This window comes from Arvicanthis niloticus, chromosome 27 (genome assembly GCF_011762505.2).
Source record: "Arvicanthis niloticus isolate mArvNil1 chromosome 27, mArvNil1.pat.X, whole genome shotgun sequence".
Taxonomy (NCBI): Eukaryota; Metazoa; Chordata; class Mammalia; order Rodentia; family Muridae; genus Arvicanthis; species Arvicanthis niloticus.
The window spans coordinates 19,519,376-19,541,491 of record NC_133435.1 but is presented as its reverse complement, the minus strand read 5'-3'; the positions used below and the strand labels follow the sequence as shown (position 1 = coordinate 19,541,491).

Sequence of the window (22,116 nt, the reverse complement as noted above, 5' to 3'; positions counted from 1 at the left end):
TGAGAAGGTCTTTATATGGAAATATATATGAGGGAAATAATATAAATATTATATATAGCCGGAAATGGTGGTATACACCTTTAATTTCATAACTCTGAAAGCAGAGACAGGTGATCTCTGTGAGTTTGAGGCCAATATAATCTATAGAAAGAATTCTAGACCAGCTGTGGCTACATAGTCTCAAAACAAAGCAAAAGCACAAACAAAAACTTCCACACCATGTAAGTCTTTCCCCTTGATGATTAACTTTTCCCTTTGGTATCAGTTCAGAAGGAAGAACATTTGAGAAACCAAAGGGATTATATTGTTATATAAGCCACTGCAGCTTTCAAAGGTTATTGCTGCACTGGGAAAAATGATTTCAGCTGAGGAAATATAAGCAAGACAACAGGGCTGCCTGCCAAGGGCTGTACAAGGCACCCTTTGAGCAGGAAGGCCTATTCATATTCAAGAAGGAAGAACTTAGGGTGATGTATTTGTTTTCCAAGTGATTGCTGTATCTTCTGGATTCTACTGCAATCACTAACAGCACCTGTAAATAAGAAAGTTCGCAGACCCCCAAAGCTTAGATTCTTTTTCAGAAGACCAGAGCAGCATAACAGACAGGTCTAGCAGTGCAAGGAAATCATATAAGAATTTTGTTTAGCCTACGAGCAGCTAAACTTATTGACTGTGTACACCCTAGAGTCAGACAGTACTCTGCTATATATTGGGCTCTAATAAAAAGCTAAGCTTCTCCTAAGAAAGTTGTCATGATTTAGAGTTAGGGCTATGGTATGCTGGGGATTGAAGGGACAGTGGCAAACGCCCCGTGGGGTCATTTACTTGCCCGAACTTGTTTTTAGGTGGTTTCATCTTTGTATTTGATGCTCACCACAAAACTTACTCGATGCTCTTGTTTGCCCACTTGAGAAACAGGAGCCAATAGAATGGTTTAGGCTTTTAAAGGAGGAACTTGAACTGTTCCAGATCTCTACAAAGGACCTCACACAGAAAGGCTGCCAGGGAACAAAGGTTCACCAGTGCCCGGGGAAGCTTCATTTGACAAGCCGAGGTTTCATTAGTCAGGGCTGAATCATATCAGGGTGTAATTAAGGTGATAATCGCCACGCTGCAGTATCTGACCTTTATCCATAGTCAATCCTCACGTCTCTATCACAGAATGAGAATTGTTAGTAATGTCCTTGGACTGCAGTCTCATGTTACTGAAGAATGTCCCTAAATGCCATCAACTTTTTCTCCTTTAAAAACAGTCATTTATTTAGAGGACGTGTGTGTAGTATATTTATCTAGTAAAACATTACAGTTTTGTGTCTGTAAGAAAGGTTTTTAATGTTTAATAATCCAATTGACTATTTAGGGACATATGGATTTTAATCTATAATCTTACATTCTTAGGTCCAGAAAGCTGAGAAGTTTCTCGATTGTAACAGTCTTAGTAATTTATTTACAGATGCTTAAAACAACAACAAAAGCAACAACAAAAACCCTTTTTCGTTATCTATTCTCCCTTCAGAGTGGAAATGCTGCCAAATTTGCATGTTTCTTAGTGCAGAAAGCATGCTGGCAGTTGAATTGTTAGGTAGTTCACATAGCTAATTAATTTAATTACCACCAATAGCTCTGTGACATGGGTATTCTATTGTATAGCCCAGTACGTTTCATAGACACAGAGAGATTATACTATAATCTGACTAAGTAAACTTCAAACTAAAACCAGTCAGAAGAGACAAAGAGGGACACACCAGTCTAATCAAGGAGACAGTTAGGCATGAAGATGTTATTATCCTCTGTACCAAACACCGAGGCACTCAATTTCATAGAGACAACAAACAACTACTGCTGCTGGATTTAAAGACACAGTTTAATAGCAATGCAACATTAGTAGGCGATTTCAATACCCACAGGTCCATAATCTCCATGAGCCTTTGAACCAAACACCAGAATTAACTACATCATACATCAAATGGACTTAACAGATACAGAACATTCCAATCAAACACCAAAGAATGTACAATCCATGTAGTAGTACATAGAAACTTTTCTAAGTTGGACCACAAAGCAAATCTTTAAAAATTCAAAAAGATTGAAATCACATCTTGTATTCTATCTGACCACAAAGCAACAAAAATTAAAATTGACAGCAGACAAATCTTTAGTAAACGCACAAACTCATGGAGATTAAAAAGCACATTACTGAATGAGGCGTGGGCCTTAGAGAAAATTAAAAAAAAAAATAAACAAAAAATTTTCTAGAACCAAATAAAAATGAACAGACAGCATAGCCAAGCCTCGGGTACGGTGTGAATGTGTCTCATGAGGGAAATGCACAGCTATAAGTGGCTGCATTAAAAATCAGAACGTGTATAAATAAATGACTTAGAGATACAACTAAGAAATGTAGAACAAGTACAAACCAAATCCAAACCCAATTAAATGGGAAGAAAAAAAAAAAATCAGAGCAGAAACCAAGGAACCAGAAACAATAACAACAGGTAATACAAGCAGTGCAACAAATCTAACAGTGCTGTTTTTGAGACAATAAACAAGATAGACAGGCCCTTGGCCCAACTAGCCAAAAGAGAGAAAGAGAGGACCTAAATTAACAAAATCAGAAATAAACATGGAAAATTTTACAACAGAGACCAAAGAAACTCAGAATAACACAGGGGAATATTTTTAGAAACCTGCATACCATTAAGCTATTTTTGAAAACATGAAAAAAAAAAATGATGAATTTTTATATTCAACCAAACCACCAAAATTAAACCAAAAACCCCTCAACCATCTAAACAGACCCATAGCAAACAAGGAGATCAAAATAATAATAAAAAGCCTCTTACCCAAAATAAATAAATAAAAATAACAAAAACATAAAATAAAACAAAAAACACCGGGGCCAGATGAATTCACAGCAGTATTCTTCGCCCAGACTTTCAAAGATCAATGGCCAATTCTTCTTAATCTACTCACACAAATCTACTCACACAAATGGAGACATTAAGGAGTGCTCCCAAACTCTGACACTGGAACACCACACTCAAACACTGGAACACCACAACCAGGAAACCCAGCAGAAAAAAAAAAACTACGTGCTAGCATACCTGATGAACACAGACTCAAAAATGCCCAGTAAAATACTGGCAATCAGAGTACAGACAGACATCAAAAGGATTACCCACTATCACCAAGCTGGCTTTATCCCTGAAACACTTAAAAACCAATAAATGTAACAAACCACATAAATAGACTTAACAACAAAAAAAACATACAATCATCTCAACAGATGCAGAAAAAAATCCTTTCACAAGATCCAATATACCTTCATAATAAAAGTCCTGGAGACTGTAGGGCTAGAGGGATCATGCCTCAATATAATAAGAGCTATACATGAGAGACCCACAGACAATGCCATCATACATGGAGAAAAGGTTGAAGCAAAGCCACTGAAGTCAGGAACGAGACAGGGACGTCTACTCTCCCCACTCCTTTTCAATATTGTGCTTGAAGTGCTAGCTACAGCAATAAGGCAAGAGAAGGAAATGAAAGGAACACAGATATGGGGGAAATCAGACTATCCCTATTTGTAGATGACTTGATACTATATATTACAGATCCCCAAAATTCTGCCAGAAAACTAGAGATGATAAATAAACTCAGCAGTGCAGCAGGACACAGAATCAAGTTGTACAAATCAATAGCTTTTCTATTCACCAAGAACAAACATGTACAAAGGAGATCGTGGGCATGTGAATTTCAACTCACAATAACGTCAAAAAAAAAAATATCTAGGAATAAATTCAACTAAGGAAGCGAAGGACCATGAAAACGAAAACTTTGACCCTCTGAAGAGAGAGAGAAAAAGACAATAGAAAATGGAAAGACATTCCACGCTCAGGGATTGGAAGAATTAACATTAGGAAAACGACTGTTTTAGCAAAAGCTACTTAAAGATTCAATGCAATCCCATCAAAGCCCCCATTTCATTTTTCAGAAAAAGAAAAAAAAACTATCCTAAAATTCATATGGAACCACAAAAGATCGCTGATAGCCAAAACATTCCTGAGCAAAAAGAATCATGCTAGAAAGAATTACTATTCTAGATCTTAAGATACATCACAGAGTTATAGTAACAAAAACAACAAGCAGACAATGGAGCAAAATTGAAGACCCAAACATGAGTACATGTACCTCTAGACACTTAATATTTAGCAAAGATGCAAACAAACAAAAAAAACATAGCCTGGAAAAAAAAAAAGAAAGCATCTTCAACAGACAGTGCTGGGAAAACTGCATGTCCAAAGGTGGTACCTAGACTTTCTGAATAGGATTCCATTTGCCCAAGAACTAAGGCCAACCTTTGACAAGTGGGGCTTCAGAAAACAAAAAAGCTTCTGTGTAGTTAAAGAAATAATCACTGGGCAGTGGTGGCACATGCCTTTAATCTCATGAACTCGGGAGGCAGAGGCAGGTGGATTTCTGAGTTCAAGACCAGCCTGGTCTACAGAGTGAGTTCCAGGACAGCTAGGACTACACAGAAACCCTGTCTCGAAAAAACAAAAAACAAACAAAAAGAAAGAAAGAAAGAAAGAAAGAAAGAAAGAAAGAGAGTCATGTGAAGAAGAAGCACACAGAATGGGAGAGACTCTTTGCCAGTTACACATCTGACAGAGGATTAATAGGAGAAAATATGTAAAGAATTAAAAAAAAAAAACCAAAGAATCAAAAGACAAATTGTTTTAGTCATAGTTCTATTGTTATTCAGAGACCAAATAGGTAAGTCATTCTTGCTGAAGATACTATACATTTTTAGACACAGGGCCTAGATGCATCTGAACAGGAACTGACCTAAATGCCCTGTCCCTGAAGCCTAGCTTCTATGGTAGCAGATGGCACCATGCAGCTTCCAAAGGAGGGAGGCAATCAACAGTCCTACCCAACTATGATACCCATGAACCGTAACACCAACCAGCAAGGCATGAGAACTATAAGCTACAGCAGCGGCACACACACCTTAGTGGTAACTGTACCGGCTGGTTTTATGTCAACCTGATACAAGCTAGAGCTATCAGAGAGGGAGCCTCAACTGAGATCCAACTGTAAGGCATTTTCTTAATTAGTGATCAATGGGGGAGGCCCAGAATAATGTGGGTGGTACCATCTCATCTGGGCTATGGTCCTGTGTTTTATAAGAAAGCAGGCTGAGCAAGCCACTGGTAGCAAGCCAGTAAGCAGCATCCTCCCCCACCACCCATGGCCTCTGCATCAGCTCCTGCCTCCTGGTTCATGCCCCATGTGAGTTCCTGTCCTTCCCACTTTTGATGATGAACTGTTATATGGAACTGTGAACGAAATAAACCCTTTCCTCCCCAAGTTGATTTTGGTCATTGTGTTTCTTCACAGCAGCAGTAGTAACCTGTCAGTAACCAACACCTCCCTAACTGAACTAAAGACTTGTTCAACAAGAGACTAATGTTTTGTACTGGAAACCTAGCTAAATACTCAGGGGTAGTAAAGTCATGGATCTTGGAGGGGAGCCTACACACATTACTAAACCAGCATAATTCCTAGGAGTGTTCTAAATACTTGTCCTTATCCCACAGATAAATGTAGTCCTCACCCCTCATTAAGGAAACTTCTCTGCAACAGATGAGGCCACGACAGAAAACTACAACCAATCAAAATGCAGAATTGTAAAGCCAAGTCCCAACAGATACTTCTATAAAACTATCTTGATTCTAAGACTCAGGGAACACTGCAAAAAACCTGTAAGAGCCAGAGGGTCTGTGAGTTCGCTGTGAACCTGTGTCTCCTAATATTAGAAGCCATGTCTATAGAATCTCATCAACTCAAACACCTAAACATGAATTTGAGAGAGACCAAGAAGGAGTGTATGGGAGGTTTTGGAGGGAGGAAAGAGAAGGGAGAAATGATGTAATCATATTATAATGTCAAAAAAGTTGTAAATAAATAAAAAATCCAAAATAATGAAACTATTTAAAAATAGAAGGAAAAAAATTAACCATATCTAAATCTAAACAAAGAGACTCTCAGTTGGGTTGGGTTGAATTGGGATCTTTGTGTCCACTTAGCTGAGGAAGAGGTCAGATTACTCTGGTAGAAATGCAAATTTTAGAGAATTTTGCCTGTTACTTTGATGACCCTCCTCCACGAGGCACAAAAGAGAGCACATTTTGTACAGAGAGTATTTATTGCGTAGGTAAAGGAGGATGGCCATGGCTGGTGGGACGAGATCAACCTGTCATTCAAACAAAACCCTGATACTGTGAGTTTCAGACCCACATCCTTGACTGGGCTTCAGAAGACACTGTCAGTGCTGGGAAGTGGCTGGTGACAATCAAGGGCCACAGTATCAGACCATGGCAGAGGGAAGGAGTGGCTGGTGACAATCAAGGGCCACAGTATCAGACCATGGCGGAGGGAGGGAAGTGCACAGGGTGCTAAAGGTATAGATTCCTGGATTCTGCTCTATCCTAGTGCAAGAGAACCACTGGATCTGAGGCTGACCTGTATGCATGTTTCTACACACACACACACACACACACACACACACACACACACACCTGGTGTTTTTTTTTCTTGAGATTGATGCCCAGACCTTGTACTTGCTAAAATTTGCCACATAATACCTCCCAAATACGTGTGTGTGTTGTGTATAGTGTGTGTGGTGTATGTCTGTATTTGTTTGTGTAGTGTATAGTATGTGTGATGTGTGTGACATGTGTGTAGTGTGTGATGTGTGTGTTGTGTATAGTGTGTGGTATGTGTGTGTGTTTACAGTGTATGTGATGTGTATGTTGTGTATAATGTGTGATATTTGTGTATCGTATAGTGTGTGATGTGTGTTAGTGTACAGTGTGTGATGTGTATGTCGTGTACAGTGTGTGCAATGTGTGTAGTATGTGTGTGTTGTGTATAGTGTGATGTGTATGTGTTGTGTATAGTGTGTTTGATGTGTGTGTAGTGTACATGTAGGTACATGTGCTATGTACACTCACAGAGGCCAGAGGAGGACGAAGTTGTCCTGTTCTATTGCCCTTTGCCTTATTCCCCTGATAGTCTATGCCTGAGCTCCAAGCCAGGCTGGCAGCCATTAAACCTTAAGACAGGCACATGTGGCTGTCTTACATATGGATGTTGTCATGCTTGTGTAACAGATATGCTTAACCACTGTCTTACCTACGGAGCCATCCCTCCTTCCTCAAGAGAGGATACAGTCAGTAAGTTCCCTGGGAGACTGTAGAGCACACGGAAGTCCGAGTCTCTCAGGTGCACGGTGTACTTCCAGGTCTGTCATTAACCAGACACACAGTCTTGGGGCATGCAAGCCACAATGGTTTTCAATGACTCTGTGTGATGAGCAAATGCAGCTATCTCCAACCCATTTCCTAGCTCCCCCAACATATTTCTAAGGACACGTGGAATCTTACCTTTTTCGCAGCGCTGTAAATCTCTTCCCGCTGGCTGCAGTCCACCACAAAGGGATGGGCCTGGGCACCCAGCTTCCTGCACTTGGCAGCTGTTTCCTCGATGCCATTCTAGGAAAAAAACATGAAGAGAGCAAATGGAGAATGTAAGTGATGGGGACACATCACCAAAAGCCGGGGATCAAGTAGAAGACATACTATTAAAGTACAAGGCGGATTATCGAAACCAAGCTAACCTAAGCAGCTCACTGGTCTTTAATGATTTGACACCTGCTCATCCAGGCATCCGCACTCTCTCGAGTGACCACAGCTGTCAGTGTCTTAACCGCTGTCCTTTAGTCCCTCCTTCCATACCTCCTCTCCACCCTCTTCTACTTGGTGGTCAGAGGATTCCTCCTCAGTAGAAATCATCTCCAAACACTGCCTCCAGGAGTCAAAACCAAAGTACCCTGAATGGAGGCTCCTGGCCTTAGGTCTCTCCAAAAGGGTAATAAGAGTCATATTCCTCTTTTTAACTTTTCTAGTAGCATACTATAAAAATAAAATTTAATCTAGCAGAATATTCCTTTTGACGAGTGGAACAGTTTGTTTCTCAGGTGCATTAAAGGCATTTCCCCCCAAATATTTGTAGCAAAATACAGCACAGTCAAAAGTCAGGATGGGACAGCGCTCTGACAAGCACAGTAGAAGCATCGATCAGATCAATCAAGTCACAGTGATTCGGATAGTTAAGGGGACTACAATCAACTGCAGAACACACTTCAGATGACATACAAGAGCAGCTCCTTTGTGTGTACATGCACACACACACACACAAGTGTGCCTGTGTCCCTGTGAGTACATGCATTGTATGATTGTGTATGCATTGGCATGTGTGGTGTGTGTATGCGTACATACATGTATGTACATGTATGCGTACATGTTCACATGTGCACACTTGTGTGAGTGGTGTACATGCACATGGAAACTAGAGGCCAACAATTTCTTTTCCAACCACTTTCCATTTTATTTATTTATTTAATAATTTATTAATTTATTTTCGAAACAGTCTCTCACCGAGCCTGGAGTTTGCCCTGTCTACTGGACTGGCTTGCCTATAAGGTCCACGGGTCCTCCAGGGTTACTCCCTACTCCCCCACACAGTGCCTGCCCTTCCACAGCTCCTCTAGGCTCCCCACTTGGTGGCAGTTCTTACAGGACCTGGCCCTGTTGCCCTTGGATCTTTAAGTGGGCACTGGAGTTCCAAACTTGGGTCCTCATGCATGCTATCAACCAAGCTGTCTCCCCAGAGCCCCTCTCCCAGCACCTCTCCCCCAGAGTCCCTCCCTCAGGGCCCCTGTGGCCTTGTGCTTAGTGCTTATCTCTGTTCCCTCAGGATTCCACGTTTTGGTTGTATACCCCACAGGTGTTTGTATTGTTACAATTAGCCCAAATATGTTAGAAAGCACGGCGAGGCTGAATTAAAGCATTATGTGCAGCCCACAAATCAGAGTGAATTAGTAGAACAGATGAAACAAGCAATGGTTCTGGCAGAACCGTTACTATTTAAACAGCCAACTGCCATCTAATGGTAGTTTCTCCAAGTCTGTGCATTTGACTCAGAGAACCAGTGTTCACTCCACCCTTTTATCTAACCCAGTCTCCCCACTGAACTCTTAGTACTTCAACATTATTAGTATAATATTGTGCACCCCTCTTTCCACACTAAATGGTTGAAATCAAGTGGGCTATCTACACTGAACAGCCATGAGGGGGTGGGTGGCGTCTACCTACATTCTCAGCTCAGACCTTGATCCAGATCTTAGACTTTTCCTCTCTTCAGTCTGTTCCAGGCTTTGAATTTGTTATCCGTGTGTTTTTGTGTGTGGTGGTGCTGGGATCTGAACCAGGGCCTTGCGTATACTGGGGTAGCGCTGTAACACTGAGCTACAATCCCAACCTCTCTTGACTCCATCTTCTGATGCCTTCCCTGGCCACGTTGACAACTGGAAATCTGCCTTTCCCATTCCACAGTCCATGCGCCTTTCCTGCTTCTCATTGCTATGCCACCCGGTTGTGCATTTTACTGTACAGGTTGCCTGTCTTTAGCTCCTGAAGGCTGTTTTCATCACTGGTATCTGTAGTTCTGTATTATAACACTGTCCAGAAGACAGTAAGGGTCATCAACACTCACTGGATAAATACACTTTAGAGAAAATTGTGTAAATTAGAAGCCACCAACCCAAATCACTCTTGCTAAGGGATAAAATTTCAGACTAGCTTGCATGCCATATACTAGACTCTTGGCCAAATTATTTCATGGTTTAACTTATCATCTCCCTGGCCTTCTGAAACCTAAAGGCCTGGGAAGCCAAGTTTCTCAGTTAAGAAGCAGAGGCCATTTTGTGCCTGACCGTATGACTATGAGGGGCCGTGGCCAGCTGACCTATGCTGGCCCAGTTTGCATCTTCCATTCATTGTATAAATATCTAATTACTTGTTTTCTCCACCAGACTCAGGGGACCCCCCCCTCCCCATCTCCTGTTTGCCACCAGGTCTTAATATCTAGGCTGCAGATACTATGGAACACTGGTTACTTGCTGTCTCAATCACTCTAGAGTTAGCTCTTAGTTAACCTCATGAACCTTGACCTCTTGTTTACAGCATGGAAACAGACAGCGCAGTGAGGGGCCTGCTAAGCCAGCAGATACCTTCAGATATCCCTTTGTCATCCACCAAAAGCCAGATTAGCACTTCACTGCTAGGTCCTTCTAACTTGCCTCACACCTCAACCTGCAGGTACAGGAGACCGCACTGAAGTTACTTCACTTTTAATTATTTTTTTCTACAAGGTGACTTAAATGACTCTTCTAGGTAGCTATGACAATGCAATGGTGATTTCTGTAGAGTGTCATTTTGAACCCATCTCAGTAGCTGCAAATGAGACTTGACAGCTGCACATCTCTAACTTTTTCCAAAAGTTCATGAGGGTCAGTAGGAGTAGATTACTGGCTATTTTCAGAATGGATTTACAGTGTTAATGTAGCGAAGGGAGGTAACCAAGATTCCTATCGCCCATAGGTCTGTTCATCGTGTGATCTTAACAGATATCAATTTATGCCTCTCTTGCAATCCGAAAAATATCAATAGTAACTAAATGCTCTGTGGACTCTACAGAGAACTGTAAAGGGTGGTTGTTTGCCAGTGTGGACCACAAAGGAAAGACAGCGATGAAGCGCAGTTACCTTATTGATATCCCAGAGAACCAGTTTGGTGTTAAGTTTGGCAAATTCGTAGGCAGTCAGTCTTCCAATCCCATGACCAGCTCCGGTGATCAGGACGATCTCTCCGGCGACGGATTTTTTCTTCTTGGGAATAAAACGCTTGACAAAAGACTCAATGCAGAAGACGATGAGCAAAGGCAGCAGCAGGATCAAGTCAAGAAGGTACTTCATCCTTTCAGCTGCCCAGGGTTCTCGTTCCCGGTCCTAAACTGCCTCTGGAGGGTGTCGGTCACGCACAGAAGTAAAAGCTTAAGCAATGTACAGTTCCCCTATTAAAGAGAAACAAACAACTCGGAAACCATTCCTTCCGCGGGGCCGGGCTTCAGGAGGGTTTTTTGCCATTGGCTCGGACTGCAGTCAGAGCGACTGCTCGCTGGCTTGGAAACCTGGGAGGGACGAAGTTCAGAGGCAACCCCTAGGGCGGTGCGACCCTGATAGCTTGCAAGGACTTCCTCCTAGGAGGGCTAGTTACCGCATGCCTTCCTAAATTGAAAAAATCCCCTCCCTGTCTGCGACAGACCTCGGAGAGGTCCTTACGCCGCACTGTAAAAGGTGAACCGCAGTGCTAGCAGCTCTCAGGCTGCGGTGGACAGTCGCCTGTTCCTGCATAAGGGTTTCAAAAATACGGAGCCACACCTTAAAGGACCAGGAAACAAGGAAGGGGACTCTTGGGGGAAAGGAAGAGAAGTAGCAAGGGGGAGGGGGGATTGGAGGATGGCTATGGGGGAGGAGCGGGTTAGAACAAATAATGGCACGTTTGTGTAGAAAAGTCACAAACCCATTTCTTTGCACGCTAACCAAAAATTAATAACAAAGCAAAAAACCCTTCAAACAAAACAAAGCACGGGGGTGGGGGGGGGGGGTGGCAAGTTGATCTCCTGATTTAGAAATGACCCTACATCACATTTTAATTTGAATTGAGCACCATTTCTGGAGAGCAGAGGAGATTGCATCTTCCCAAGGCATCATCAAGTTTTAGAAAAAGCAGTATACCCATTTCCCCAAGGAAGAGCCTTGTAGCCGGGCAACCAGCTCCCACTTGGCCTCAGAGAATCTGGAAACAAGAAACAAAACATATATTCAAGAATAGTGGGTGTTTTGCCTGCATGTATGCACACCATTTTTGTTCATAGTGAGGGTAGGGGTGTGGGGGAGGAGGGCAGATGAGGGTTCTGGGTTTCCTAGAACTGGAGTTACTGGGAGCTGTGAACCTTCATGTAGGCACTGGGAATTGAATCATAGTCCACAGGAAGAACAGCCAGTGCCCTTAACCACCGAATTATAGTTATCTCTCCAGCATTCCCATCCCCAGTACACACTTTTTAAGACAGGGTTCCTCTGTGTAGCTCTGGCTGGCCTGAAACTCTTTCTTCCCCAAGTTGTTTTGAGGCAGTGTCTCATCATTTAGCAGCAGGAATACACGAACAGCCTGTCTGTTGAGTAGTTGATTTATGAACTATAAACGTTAGCCATTGACTTTTCTCCTGTGACACTGAGAATGTGGCTTGCTTGTTTTTTATCTTACTGTCTCCTATCATTCTCAATATAATTATCTCTTCCTTTGCTACTTTTGTTAAGTTTTATTGGTAACTTTAGGGAACAAACTTCTATTTTTTTTTTCTTTCTTGTTCCAACAACTACAGGCTACAGATGTTGGAGGAGAAAAAAAAAATCCCAGTCTTCCCCAGGAGTCTAATAGGTTATTTCTCCACCACCTGTGAATAGAGCCAATTTAAGCCAGATTAAATTATATTAAAGGCAAGCTTATTGGGAAGCTGCTCTCAGGTGGCTGAGTTCACTGGCCCCAAGGACCAAGGCCAGCAACATCACCACGGCGAAAAGGGGTGGGGGATAGGGAAGAGAGAGAAGAGGAAAAGAAGATAGAGACCAAAATGTCTGAATTATACAGAGAGGAGCCTCTGGGGGAAGGGCAGCTCAGCCCCTAGGCTGGAAAGTTCAAGATTGGAGGCAGAGTGTGCCAGGTAGGGACTGAAGGATGCTGGGAGAACCTGGAGGCCAAGTCTGTTTTGGTATGTAAAACAGGCACCTCAATCCCTTGTCCCAGGGTGTTTCTCTTTCTAACTCCTAGTTTCTGTCTTCTGTAGCCTTACTTCCCTGCCGCCAGGACTGGATTTACTTTCTATCTTGCAGCCATTGCTTTTTGTTCCCTCTACCAGTTCATTCTAAAAACTGAAAGTCAATAAGTAACATTTACATTCTTGTGGATCAAAAGTGACTTTCCTCAGCATGGTTCTGTTTAGAGGGTTGACTGCCTGAGACAGAGCACACAGTGTCAACCTGAAATGATAAACTATGGACTTTAGATCTGAAGCAGTCTGGTGTTGAGGCCAATCTTCTTATCATAAGTTATAATTTTGGCTTTCACGGGACAGAGTGGCACTCACATACGATCCTAGTATCTGGAGGTGGAGGCAGGAAAATCCAAAGTTCCATGCCAGCCTGAGCTATACATAAAAGATTCTGTTAACCTGGCATGGTGGCATGCTTCTTTAAGCCCACCACTTGGGAAGCAAGAGGCAGGAGGATCTCTGAGTTTGAAGCCAGCCTGGTCTACATAGTGTGTTCTAAAACAGCCAGGGCTATGTAGAGAGACTTTATCTCAAAACAAAACCAGAAATATCCAAATAAATAAAATACAAATAAAGGATGCTGTTTCTGTCACATCCTTGTTGGATGAATTTGAATGACAAAACATTGTGTCTCGTTTCTTTACTCTTAAAATTAGAATATTAATAGTTACCTTACAGGCATTTACAAATGCCTTTTAATCTTTCTGAATAATGATAAATTTTAAATGCCTTATAAATTTTGAGAGGATAAATATAAGAATCCCCTGGGGAGTAAATGAGGTAAGATTTAAAAATATTCTTATTTAAAATACTATTGTGCCTAATGTCATTCCTTATAGGGACAGTCATTGAGTGTTGCATAGATGTGTGAGCACCACATGCATGCCTGACACCTGCTAAAGTCAGAAGAGAGTGCTGAATGCTCAGAGTTACAGGACGATTGTGAACCATCATGTAGGTGTTGGGAATAGAGCCTGAGTCCTCTGTAAGAACAGCAAACGCTCTTAACCGCAGAGCCAACTGCTCAGTCCCCGAGTGCTGTTGTCTTAGGAGGGTTAATTATTGTACTTGGTTTCTCACTGTCGCTCACCCTTAGCCCTAAGGCTTTATTGTGGGGATGCTGAGGAGAGGAGGAACCCAGGAGCCACACCCAGAGCCCAGCCGGCAATCTCAGGCTCTCTTAAAGACGTGGGTAAATACTAAAATATCAAGGCAAATTGTCCTGATTTCCAGTTCCCCCTTCTCCATAAGCAGGGCAGCAACTCAGGTGTTAACAGCTTTTGACGAAATACAGGTGTAGTTGATTCACTCACGGTGGCTCTGGAACACTGAGTTTGAGGTCCAGAGAGGCTCAGGGTTTGCTTCAGTCTTGGAGAGTTGCCCTGCCTAAAACAAAGAGAAAAGTGACCTCCGGATACAGGGCAAAGGGACAGAGGGCAGGAATTCCTTATCACACACACACACACACACACACACACACACACGAATGGCTGCGGAAGCCACACACAGGAGGACACACGGGCCTCCACTGAGAGGTTCTGCAGATCATGCTGCTGGGACACCTCTGCCCTTTGCTTTCCTTGGGATTTCGCCAGCTCTTAGCTGTGGTTTTTAGGGATTCAAACGCAAGCATTCCCATTTCCTCTCCCATCCAACAAAAGACTCGGATTCTCTAAAATGTGGGATTTCCCCCAATCATGTTTCCAAACACATCCTGAATTTTCAGGTTTTAGAAGGGGATGCTTAACTCTATGTAGTATCGCGGCCCAAACATCAAAATGCAAACAGTCCCACTTGAAAGATCATTCTAGAAAGTCAAGTGATTTCATTGATTTATTCAAGTTCAGAATTTACTTACTGAAAAATATAATTTTATGGAACCCCCTGGTTTAATTTTATTTTTTTTTTTACCGAAACTCCAAAATTAAAATTTTTAGCAATTGAAAATGAAAGAACCTTTCCTAAAATAAAAGAATCAAAGAAAATGTCATTATTGTATTGTGGGAGTCTTCCCTTTCATTATTCTTAAACAAACAAAAAATACTTAGTGTCTTTACTCTTCCTACAGCCTCCAAATAGGGCAATTGTTGATTCTATCTAACCGGCTTCAGTAAGGGAGGTGGGGTCTAAGAGAGAACTTATGTGTACACCCATTATAATGTTCACTTGGAGACAGCAGAGTGGTACAGAGAATAGTTTCTGGGGCTAGATGGCTGGAGGCTCAATCTGTGTTCACCTAACTACTATGTGGCCCAAGGCAAGTTTTACTATTTGTTTTTTGCTTCCTCATAAATGAAAGGAGGATAATTATAGTATTATCTTTATTGTGATTAATAAATGAGACATTTACAAAATGCTCAGAGTAGGACTTGTTACATGACAAACTGTCTTTATGTGACCAAGAGCCTCCTTCTCTGGGTCTGAGTGACTTACCCCAGTACAACAGACACTTGAGTCTTCAGTCATCATTTTAGGGTGAAGACCTCGCTGAGATATAGCCCTGGCTATTCAGTTTTCCTTGGGGGAGGGGGTGTAGAAGGAACAGATATTGAAAAAGTGAGGAAAAAATGTCTCTGAGAGAAGTTAAAGAAAACTTAGTTTCCACAGAGACAGCTCTGTGAGAGTAAATGACTGCCTAGGAAGACACTGCCTTCATGAGCAGGGCTCCGATTTAACACACAGCATTTTAAATTTTTTTTTAAAGATTTATTTATTTTGTATATATGAATGCTAGAGTACCCGCGTGCCAGAAGAGGGCATCAGTTCCCATTACAGATGGTTGTGAGCCACGATGCGGTTGCTGGGAATTGAACTCAGGACCTCTGGAAGAGCAGTCAGTGCTCTTAACCACTGAGCCATCTCTCCAGCCTGTACACACAGCATTTTTAAAAGCAACTTTGTTAAGTAACAGTTCATACAGCATTGCTCAATGGATTTTAGAGTACCCTCGGAGTGTGTGATCATCATTAAAACTCAGATTAAACTCTCACTATCCCACAAAGAAACCTCAGGCTCACTGGCAGGCCCATGAGCTTCCATGTTCTCTTCCCCAGTGTAACACAACCACTGGTCCCGTCTCTCAGTGTAACACGACTGCTGGTCCCTTCTCTCAGGATGCATATGCTCATTCCGATCACTTCATATGGTTCAATCACACTGTCAATATAAAAAATACTCTTAAAATGAAACAAGAATTTATTTTGAATCAAATATAGGTCATTATGGCCTGGGAGCATAAAATGATGTTAGACTGACAACACGTTCCAACTTAGAAGAACTGAATACATTTTGGTAATCACAGAAGAGAACAAGGCCATAGTCAATATATTTACCAACTGCACTGGTGTGGCCATTAGGTCAGATTAGCTACAGAAGGGCAGGTAAGTCCTTTCTATATTTTCCTGATGTTCTGTAGTCTTGGCTTTAGGGATGATGGAGGTAAAAGGTCTTTGAAGCTTAGTGATGTGACTCAGAAGTCAGGAGGCTTAGGTCAGACACAGTGGTGACAGTAAATGCCTTTTGAAAGGTACAGTATCAGCCCAGAGTAAAGCTGGCTTTTGTTCTGAAATATTTCATTTCTCCATAATTGTGGCGCTCTTGCTAACCAAGGTTTGACAGACTGCTCTCAAGTAACTGTGGCTTCCATAGAGAACTTTAGATGACAACATAGTTGTCTTTTGAGACTGGTTTCTTTCACTTACCATAGGGTTCAAGGCTATCTCAGCTCCTACCCCATGCTCCCCTCCTCAGATACGACTCCACTGAGCAATTATAGCACGTTTTGTTTATCCACTCATTGGGGGTACTTAGCACATTTGTAATGCCATTAAGAATTGCTCCTATAGGGGCAGCAGGATGGCTCAGTGACAAAGCCTTAGTGCACAGGCCTAGTGGCCTGAGCCCCATCCAAAGTGAAAGAAGACAACTGCCTCTGTAGAGTTGTCTTTGATATCTACACATGTGCCATGGTGGATGTGCTCACACTCACAATAGTGACTTTAACCAATTTTAAGTATTTGTTTAAAACTGCTACTATGAACGCTTATGAACAAGTTTTTTTTTTTTTATATCTTCAATTTTCTGACACACACACGCACAGGAATAGGGGGTGTAGACCGTACGATAATACGATATCTGTTTAACAGTTTTGGCTGTTTTATATCTCCACCAGCAATGTATAAAAGCTCCTATTTCTCCACATCCTGACATACATTTTGTTGTTTTCCATTTAAAACATTCTTTTTATATTAATCTTGTGGATATGTGATATCCCATTGTGGTTCTGATTAGTGTTTAATAAAAAATGATGTTGAAATAACATTTTAGTGAATTGAGGATTTCATACACATACTTTGATGATATTCACTGTATTTCTACCCATAAGCCTTCCTAGACCCAACCATACCTTCCCACTCCTCTCAACGTTGTATTCTCTTTTAAACATGTCTTTATTGGCCATGCATCTTCTCTGACAAATGTTGATAAAATTCCTTTTCTTTTAAAAAAACAAAACAACAACAACAAAAAAACTAGGTAATCTTTTAGTTGCTGGATCTCCAGAACTCTTTATATGTTTTGGATGCCTATATCAGATATTTGCTTCATGAATATTTTCTCCCATTCAATAGGTTGATTTTTCCCCCTTTGGAAGCACTAAATGTTTTTAATTTTTGTAAAGTCTAATTTATCTATTTGTTCCTTTTGATGTTCTACATAGGTTATCACAGTGGCCTAGTAAGGAAGTCCTCTCAGCTATAACCTTGACAAGGAGAGTGACTTTGAAATCCCTTTGTTATCTGTTCTGTTTTGCTCAACCATTCTCCATACCTTCTTTTCATTGTGGGGAAGGAACGCAGGAAACTGTTGATGCTGCATCTGCTATACCTCTGTAACACAACCACAGATTAGTCAGTATTTCCTATGAAACCAAACTCTTATTTAACTTACCTGAACACACTCATAAAATGATGTTTCCCAAATCTAGAATTGCACATAAAAGTCAATCTTTAAATTTGTTACTATTTTGCCTTTGAGGTAATGATGTAATGAAAACATACTGCTATTTAATCTTTGTTCTTATTCATCTCAGATAAAATCATTTCTATTTGTGGATCAAAGTTGTAAGCAACAAGTGATCTGAGTTAAAAACTATAAGAAAGTACCACTGTAGCTTGTTTTTCTTCATATTTTTGCATAAGCTATACAAACTGTGATATACCTAATAAAGCAATTTAACAACAATATAAAGTATGGAAAAAAAAAAAAAAAAAAAGACAAGGCCAGCTAGTTAATAAGATGCTACTTTATTAAAAGGTTAAAGCTGTCCAGGGTCTGCTTTCCCACCTGTAGCAGTGGTGTAATTGCTTCGCCATTGCAACCAGTGGATTTTGGGAGGGGAAGTAGGGCAAGCTGGCCTGGAGCTAGGTGACAATGGTGAGCATGGTCAAAGGTAAGCATAGTGAGACAGCTTCAGTGAGACAGTTCCTTTTAATGGGGGAAACAAGCTATTTAAACTTTTGGGGATGGTGGTGAGTAGGGGCTATGGAGTGAGTGCACATCATTGGCTGGGGTAAGGATGCCTCATTTGCATAAGGAGGGATTGCAGATGCTGCTGGACAAGACTTTGTAAGAAGAAAGGAAGTTTAATCTGGCTACTTGGCTATTTGACTTCCTGAGGTGGGGAAAGGGTGCTAATTGTTTTAAGAAGTCTGACTGACCGTAGCTTAGAACAGACCACTCCAGACCATGGGGTTCCAAGGGGGAGGAGGTTTATTCAGGGGATAGGGCAAAGGTGGGGAGAAGAAGGTGGAAAGGTAAGAGAGAAGTAGAGGCCGGCCATGACCACGTGGAGAGAGAGGAAGGTGGGGGAGGGGGAGGCAAGAGGGTAAGAGAGAGAGTAAGAGAGTAAGTGTTGGGAGCCAACTTTAGTAGAAAGCGGCTAGATCAACTTTGCAGCCATCTGAAACCATATACCCTGATGAAAGACTTGGTTGTCAAAAGCCTATAACAGCTGAAGCACACTCTGATAAATATATTGTTTATCCCACATAGCTTGTTTTGCTGTTTAGTGACCTCAGCTGTATGGTGCACGTGGTAAAGTGTTTTCACCTGTGTTCTCCTGCTTGCGTATATAAATACCTCAGAATTCCCTTCAATAAGAGAGACTTGAGAAAATAGAAACGAGACTTGAGAAGAGACTTGAAAGAGACTTGAGAAAATAGAAGAGAGACTTGATCACACCCTGTTTGGTCTCCATTCTTCGAGTTTCTTGCCCCTGCAGCCCCACACTCTCTCTCTTAATCAGAGCACTTAGCCCCAAAAACGTTGAGGCAGAGTAAAGGCCGCAACAAGGAAGAGGAAGAGGAAGAGAGTAAGAGGAGGGGGCAAGCAGCCCCTTTTATAGTGGATCATGCCTACCTGGCGGTTGCCAGGTAACTGTGGGGAGGAGCATACCTGGCTGTTGCCAGGTAACTGGGGAGGTGGAGTTTAGACAGAATACTAACAAAGGGGAACAGAATAGAGGAAAGGGGGTAAGTGTGCAAGGACACACAGGCCCTGGGCAGGGGGAGTGATCCTACTCCTGCTGATCTCAGGACAAGGTTTCTGGGGTTTGGACATGACTCAACCCCATTCTTGTTGCAGGCAGGCTCCCCCAAGACCTACAGCTCCTCAGCCCCACAGGTTAGTTTCTTATGCAAGTACAGTGGTTTCTGTTTGTAGAAGACTGCAGGTGGAGAGAGTGGAGGAATGGAGGTAACTGTCGTAGCGTAGTAGCTCTGGGCTATTTGCTATCTGGATGCACAGAATGAAATACACTACTACTTCAAACTTCCTGCAGAGCTGGTGTCTGGCAGCTGCCTCTGCTCCTTCCCTTGTGTCCAATACAGAAAGCATGTAAAGTCATTTTACCTAAGGTTCCTCAGTCCTAAGACAAAGAACTCAGGATTTATTTATAAATGTTTTGTTTTAAAATTGTGCCCTTTTGATTTAAAGGTCTTTGTTTATACTTTGTGCTTTTTTTTGTTAGCATTTTAAAAATAATTTGTACTGATTTTTCGTGAGTTTCACCCCAATCATGCACCCCAATGCCACTCATTTCTCCAGCCTTTCCACAGCTGCCCCTCCATACTAGTAACCTCCCCCATAAAAGAAAATAAAAAATAAAATAAATTTTAAAAAATCTGCAGTGCATCACAGGCATGCCATGCAGTACACCCTTTTGTCCAAACAGCTTTATTTGCAAATGTTTGCAATGAGTCATTGTTCTGGTTTCAGGCCTTTGGCATCTGCTACACCATCAATACTGAATTCTCACCAGAACTCCTTTCCAGTGTCCTGTTGTTGCCAGTGTTATGGAGATCTTGCAGCCTTGGATCTGCAGGAGTGGCCCTTTCCAGCAGCTCCTCGATGGGGTGGATGCTGGGGTGAGCCAACTCAAAGTCCTGGATCTGGGCCTGGGTGGTAGCTGAGTTGGTCAGCCTGCCAGCTCTCCTGTGCCCATATCACCAGGGACAGCAATCCTGCATTGCCCCACTGAGGGGTATGATCAACTCTCCAAAATGCCACAGCCAGCAAAGGCCTTTAATAGTATTTAAAATGAGGGAACAAAATTAATAGCTGTCAGACTCCAAGAAATTCCTTTTCCTAAGGTTTGACATTTAGACAGAAGCCAACACATTCCCTCAGGTACTTAAGAAATTAGTTCCTACTTGCTAAAAGTAGTCATTATCCTTATCTTCTGGCACAGTGGACATGACTACATGCTCTTGGCTTCTCTCTTGATATTTTTCTTGGCACTATTTCTGGCAAGTCTGATGAAAACTCCCCAGTCTTTGTCTTTACATCTGATCACACTTAGCCCCAGGTGTGGTGACAACAGAAGGGAAGGTGGCTACAGAGCACACCTTTCCACTCATCTTCAGCTGCTTCACTTTAATTTTCTAGCATAATTACGGGGTTATATTCAATATGTTTGTGTGTGTGTGCTCATGTGCGCAGTGGTACATGCGTATGTGCAAGGATACAAACATGTATGCACTCATGTGAAGACCAGAAGTCAGCCAACCTCAAATGTTCCTGAGAACAGTTGTCCATCTTGGTTTTTGACATAGTCTCTGGGACTTTTCAGTTAAGCTGGCCTGGTCCCGGGGACCCTTTGGTCTCTGCTTCTTCATCACTGAGATTCAAACGTGCACCACCAGCTTTTTATGTTAGTTCTGGGAATTGAACTCTGGTCCTCACACTTAATGTGGCAAGTACTTTGAGGATTGAGCTATCTCTCAAGCCCTTGACTGTATTTCTTGATGGCTGGGCAATGCATAAGTTGTGAGTTGCTTTTGGAGTATAGCCGAGTTGTCACTCCTCAGGTTCTTTTAAAATGTAGAATTGTCATTGACCTGGAATATTAATTAGCCTTGACTCGGTGTTCTATGTTTAAAGATGAAATCATAGGAAGGCTGGCCACATAACCTTACATGTTAATCATTTTGAAGACTACCTCAGCCACATAATTTCAGAAAACTATGATGGATCCATTCCTAAGTATGGGAAAACTTGAGGAGAACATTCATTGAGTAAAGTAAATTAATTCTGGACTGATTCTAAAGTGGTGAGGCCAGCATTGGACTAGATACATAAAGATCAAGTGTTGTGTGGATTTAGATCTAGATGTCTTATTTAAGAATTTCACTACAGGTGTCCAAAGTATACCTTTGTATTTTTTTTTTTTTTCGGTTTTTTCGAGACAGGGTTTCTCTGTGTAGCCTTGGCTGTCCTGGAACTCACTCTGTAGACCAGGCTGGCCTTGAACTCAGAGATCCGTCTGCCTCTGCCTCCCAAGTGCTGGGATTAAAGGCGTGCGCCACCATACCTTTGTATTCTTATCTTTATTATTTTCAGTACTGGGTCAAACTATGAACTTAAGCATGCCAAGGAAGCGCTCCACCACTAAGCCCCCATCTAGCCAAAATGAAACTGTTCTTAACTAAAAACATTGGAAGGGATGAGCGTTTATGCTTCACGCCAGCACTTACTGTGCTGTCTGTGTGATTTATCCAGTTCCAGTGACTACTGAACCAGGCAGTTCATGGGAAAGAGGCTCCAGCCTTCTCCTGGTCTCCACCTCTCTTATCCTTGTCTTCCCTTCAGACTAACGTGCTTAGTCATTATGCCTTACTTTGTGTGGAAGTATTCACACTTGCGGAGGTGAGAGAAAAGGAGAGGTTAAAGTCCTTGACTTGCTTGAGGGACATTCTACTCTGTTTAATGCACTTCCTCTTTTCTGCTCCTGCTGTCACCTCAGCACAGAGCCACCTG

At 42.0% G+C, this 22,116-nt stretch overlaps 2 protein-coding genes and 1 long non-coding RNA gene across 4 annotated transcripts in view; 1 reads left to right on the top strand and 2 right to left on the bottom strand.

Annotated features, from left to right (window-relative positions):
• Hsd17b11 (hydroxysteroid 17-beta dehydrogenase 11) overlaps positions 1–11,360 on the bottom strand; it is a 33,573-nt gene extending 22,213 nt beyond the window's left edge. The window contains exons 1-2 of the mRNA XM_076926326.1: positions 10,673–11,360; positions 7,452–7,559 (exon numbers count right to left, since the gene is read on the bottom strand). Of these exons, the coding sequence (XP_076782441.1) occupies positions 7,452–7,559; positions 10,673–10,882 (318 nt within the window). The 5' untranslated portion in view covers positions 10,883–11,360. The remainder of the gene's footprint in view (positions 1–7,451; positions 7,560–10,672) is intronic.
• A 4,141-nt stretch (positions 11,361–15,501) lies between these two features.
• On the bottom strand, positions 15,502–20,250 carry LOC143439777 (uncharacterized). The gene is made up of 3 exons (XR_013107813.1): positions 20,117–20,250; positions 17,629–17,687; positions 15,502–15,957 (listed from the first exon to the last, which is right to left on the bottom strand). It is a non-coding gene; the product is annotated as an uncharacterized LOC143439777 (long non-coding RNA).
• Positions 19,991–22,116, top strand: part of Nudt9 (nudix hydrolase 9) — a 34,402-nt gene continuing 32,276 nt past the window's right edge. For both annotated transcript variants that reach the window (XR_013107811.1, XR_013107809.1), the window contains exon 1: positions 19,991–20,225. The gene's annotated coding sequence lies outside the window, so the exon portion shown is untranslated. The remainder of the gene's footprint in view (positions 20,226–22,116) is intronic.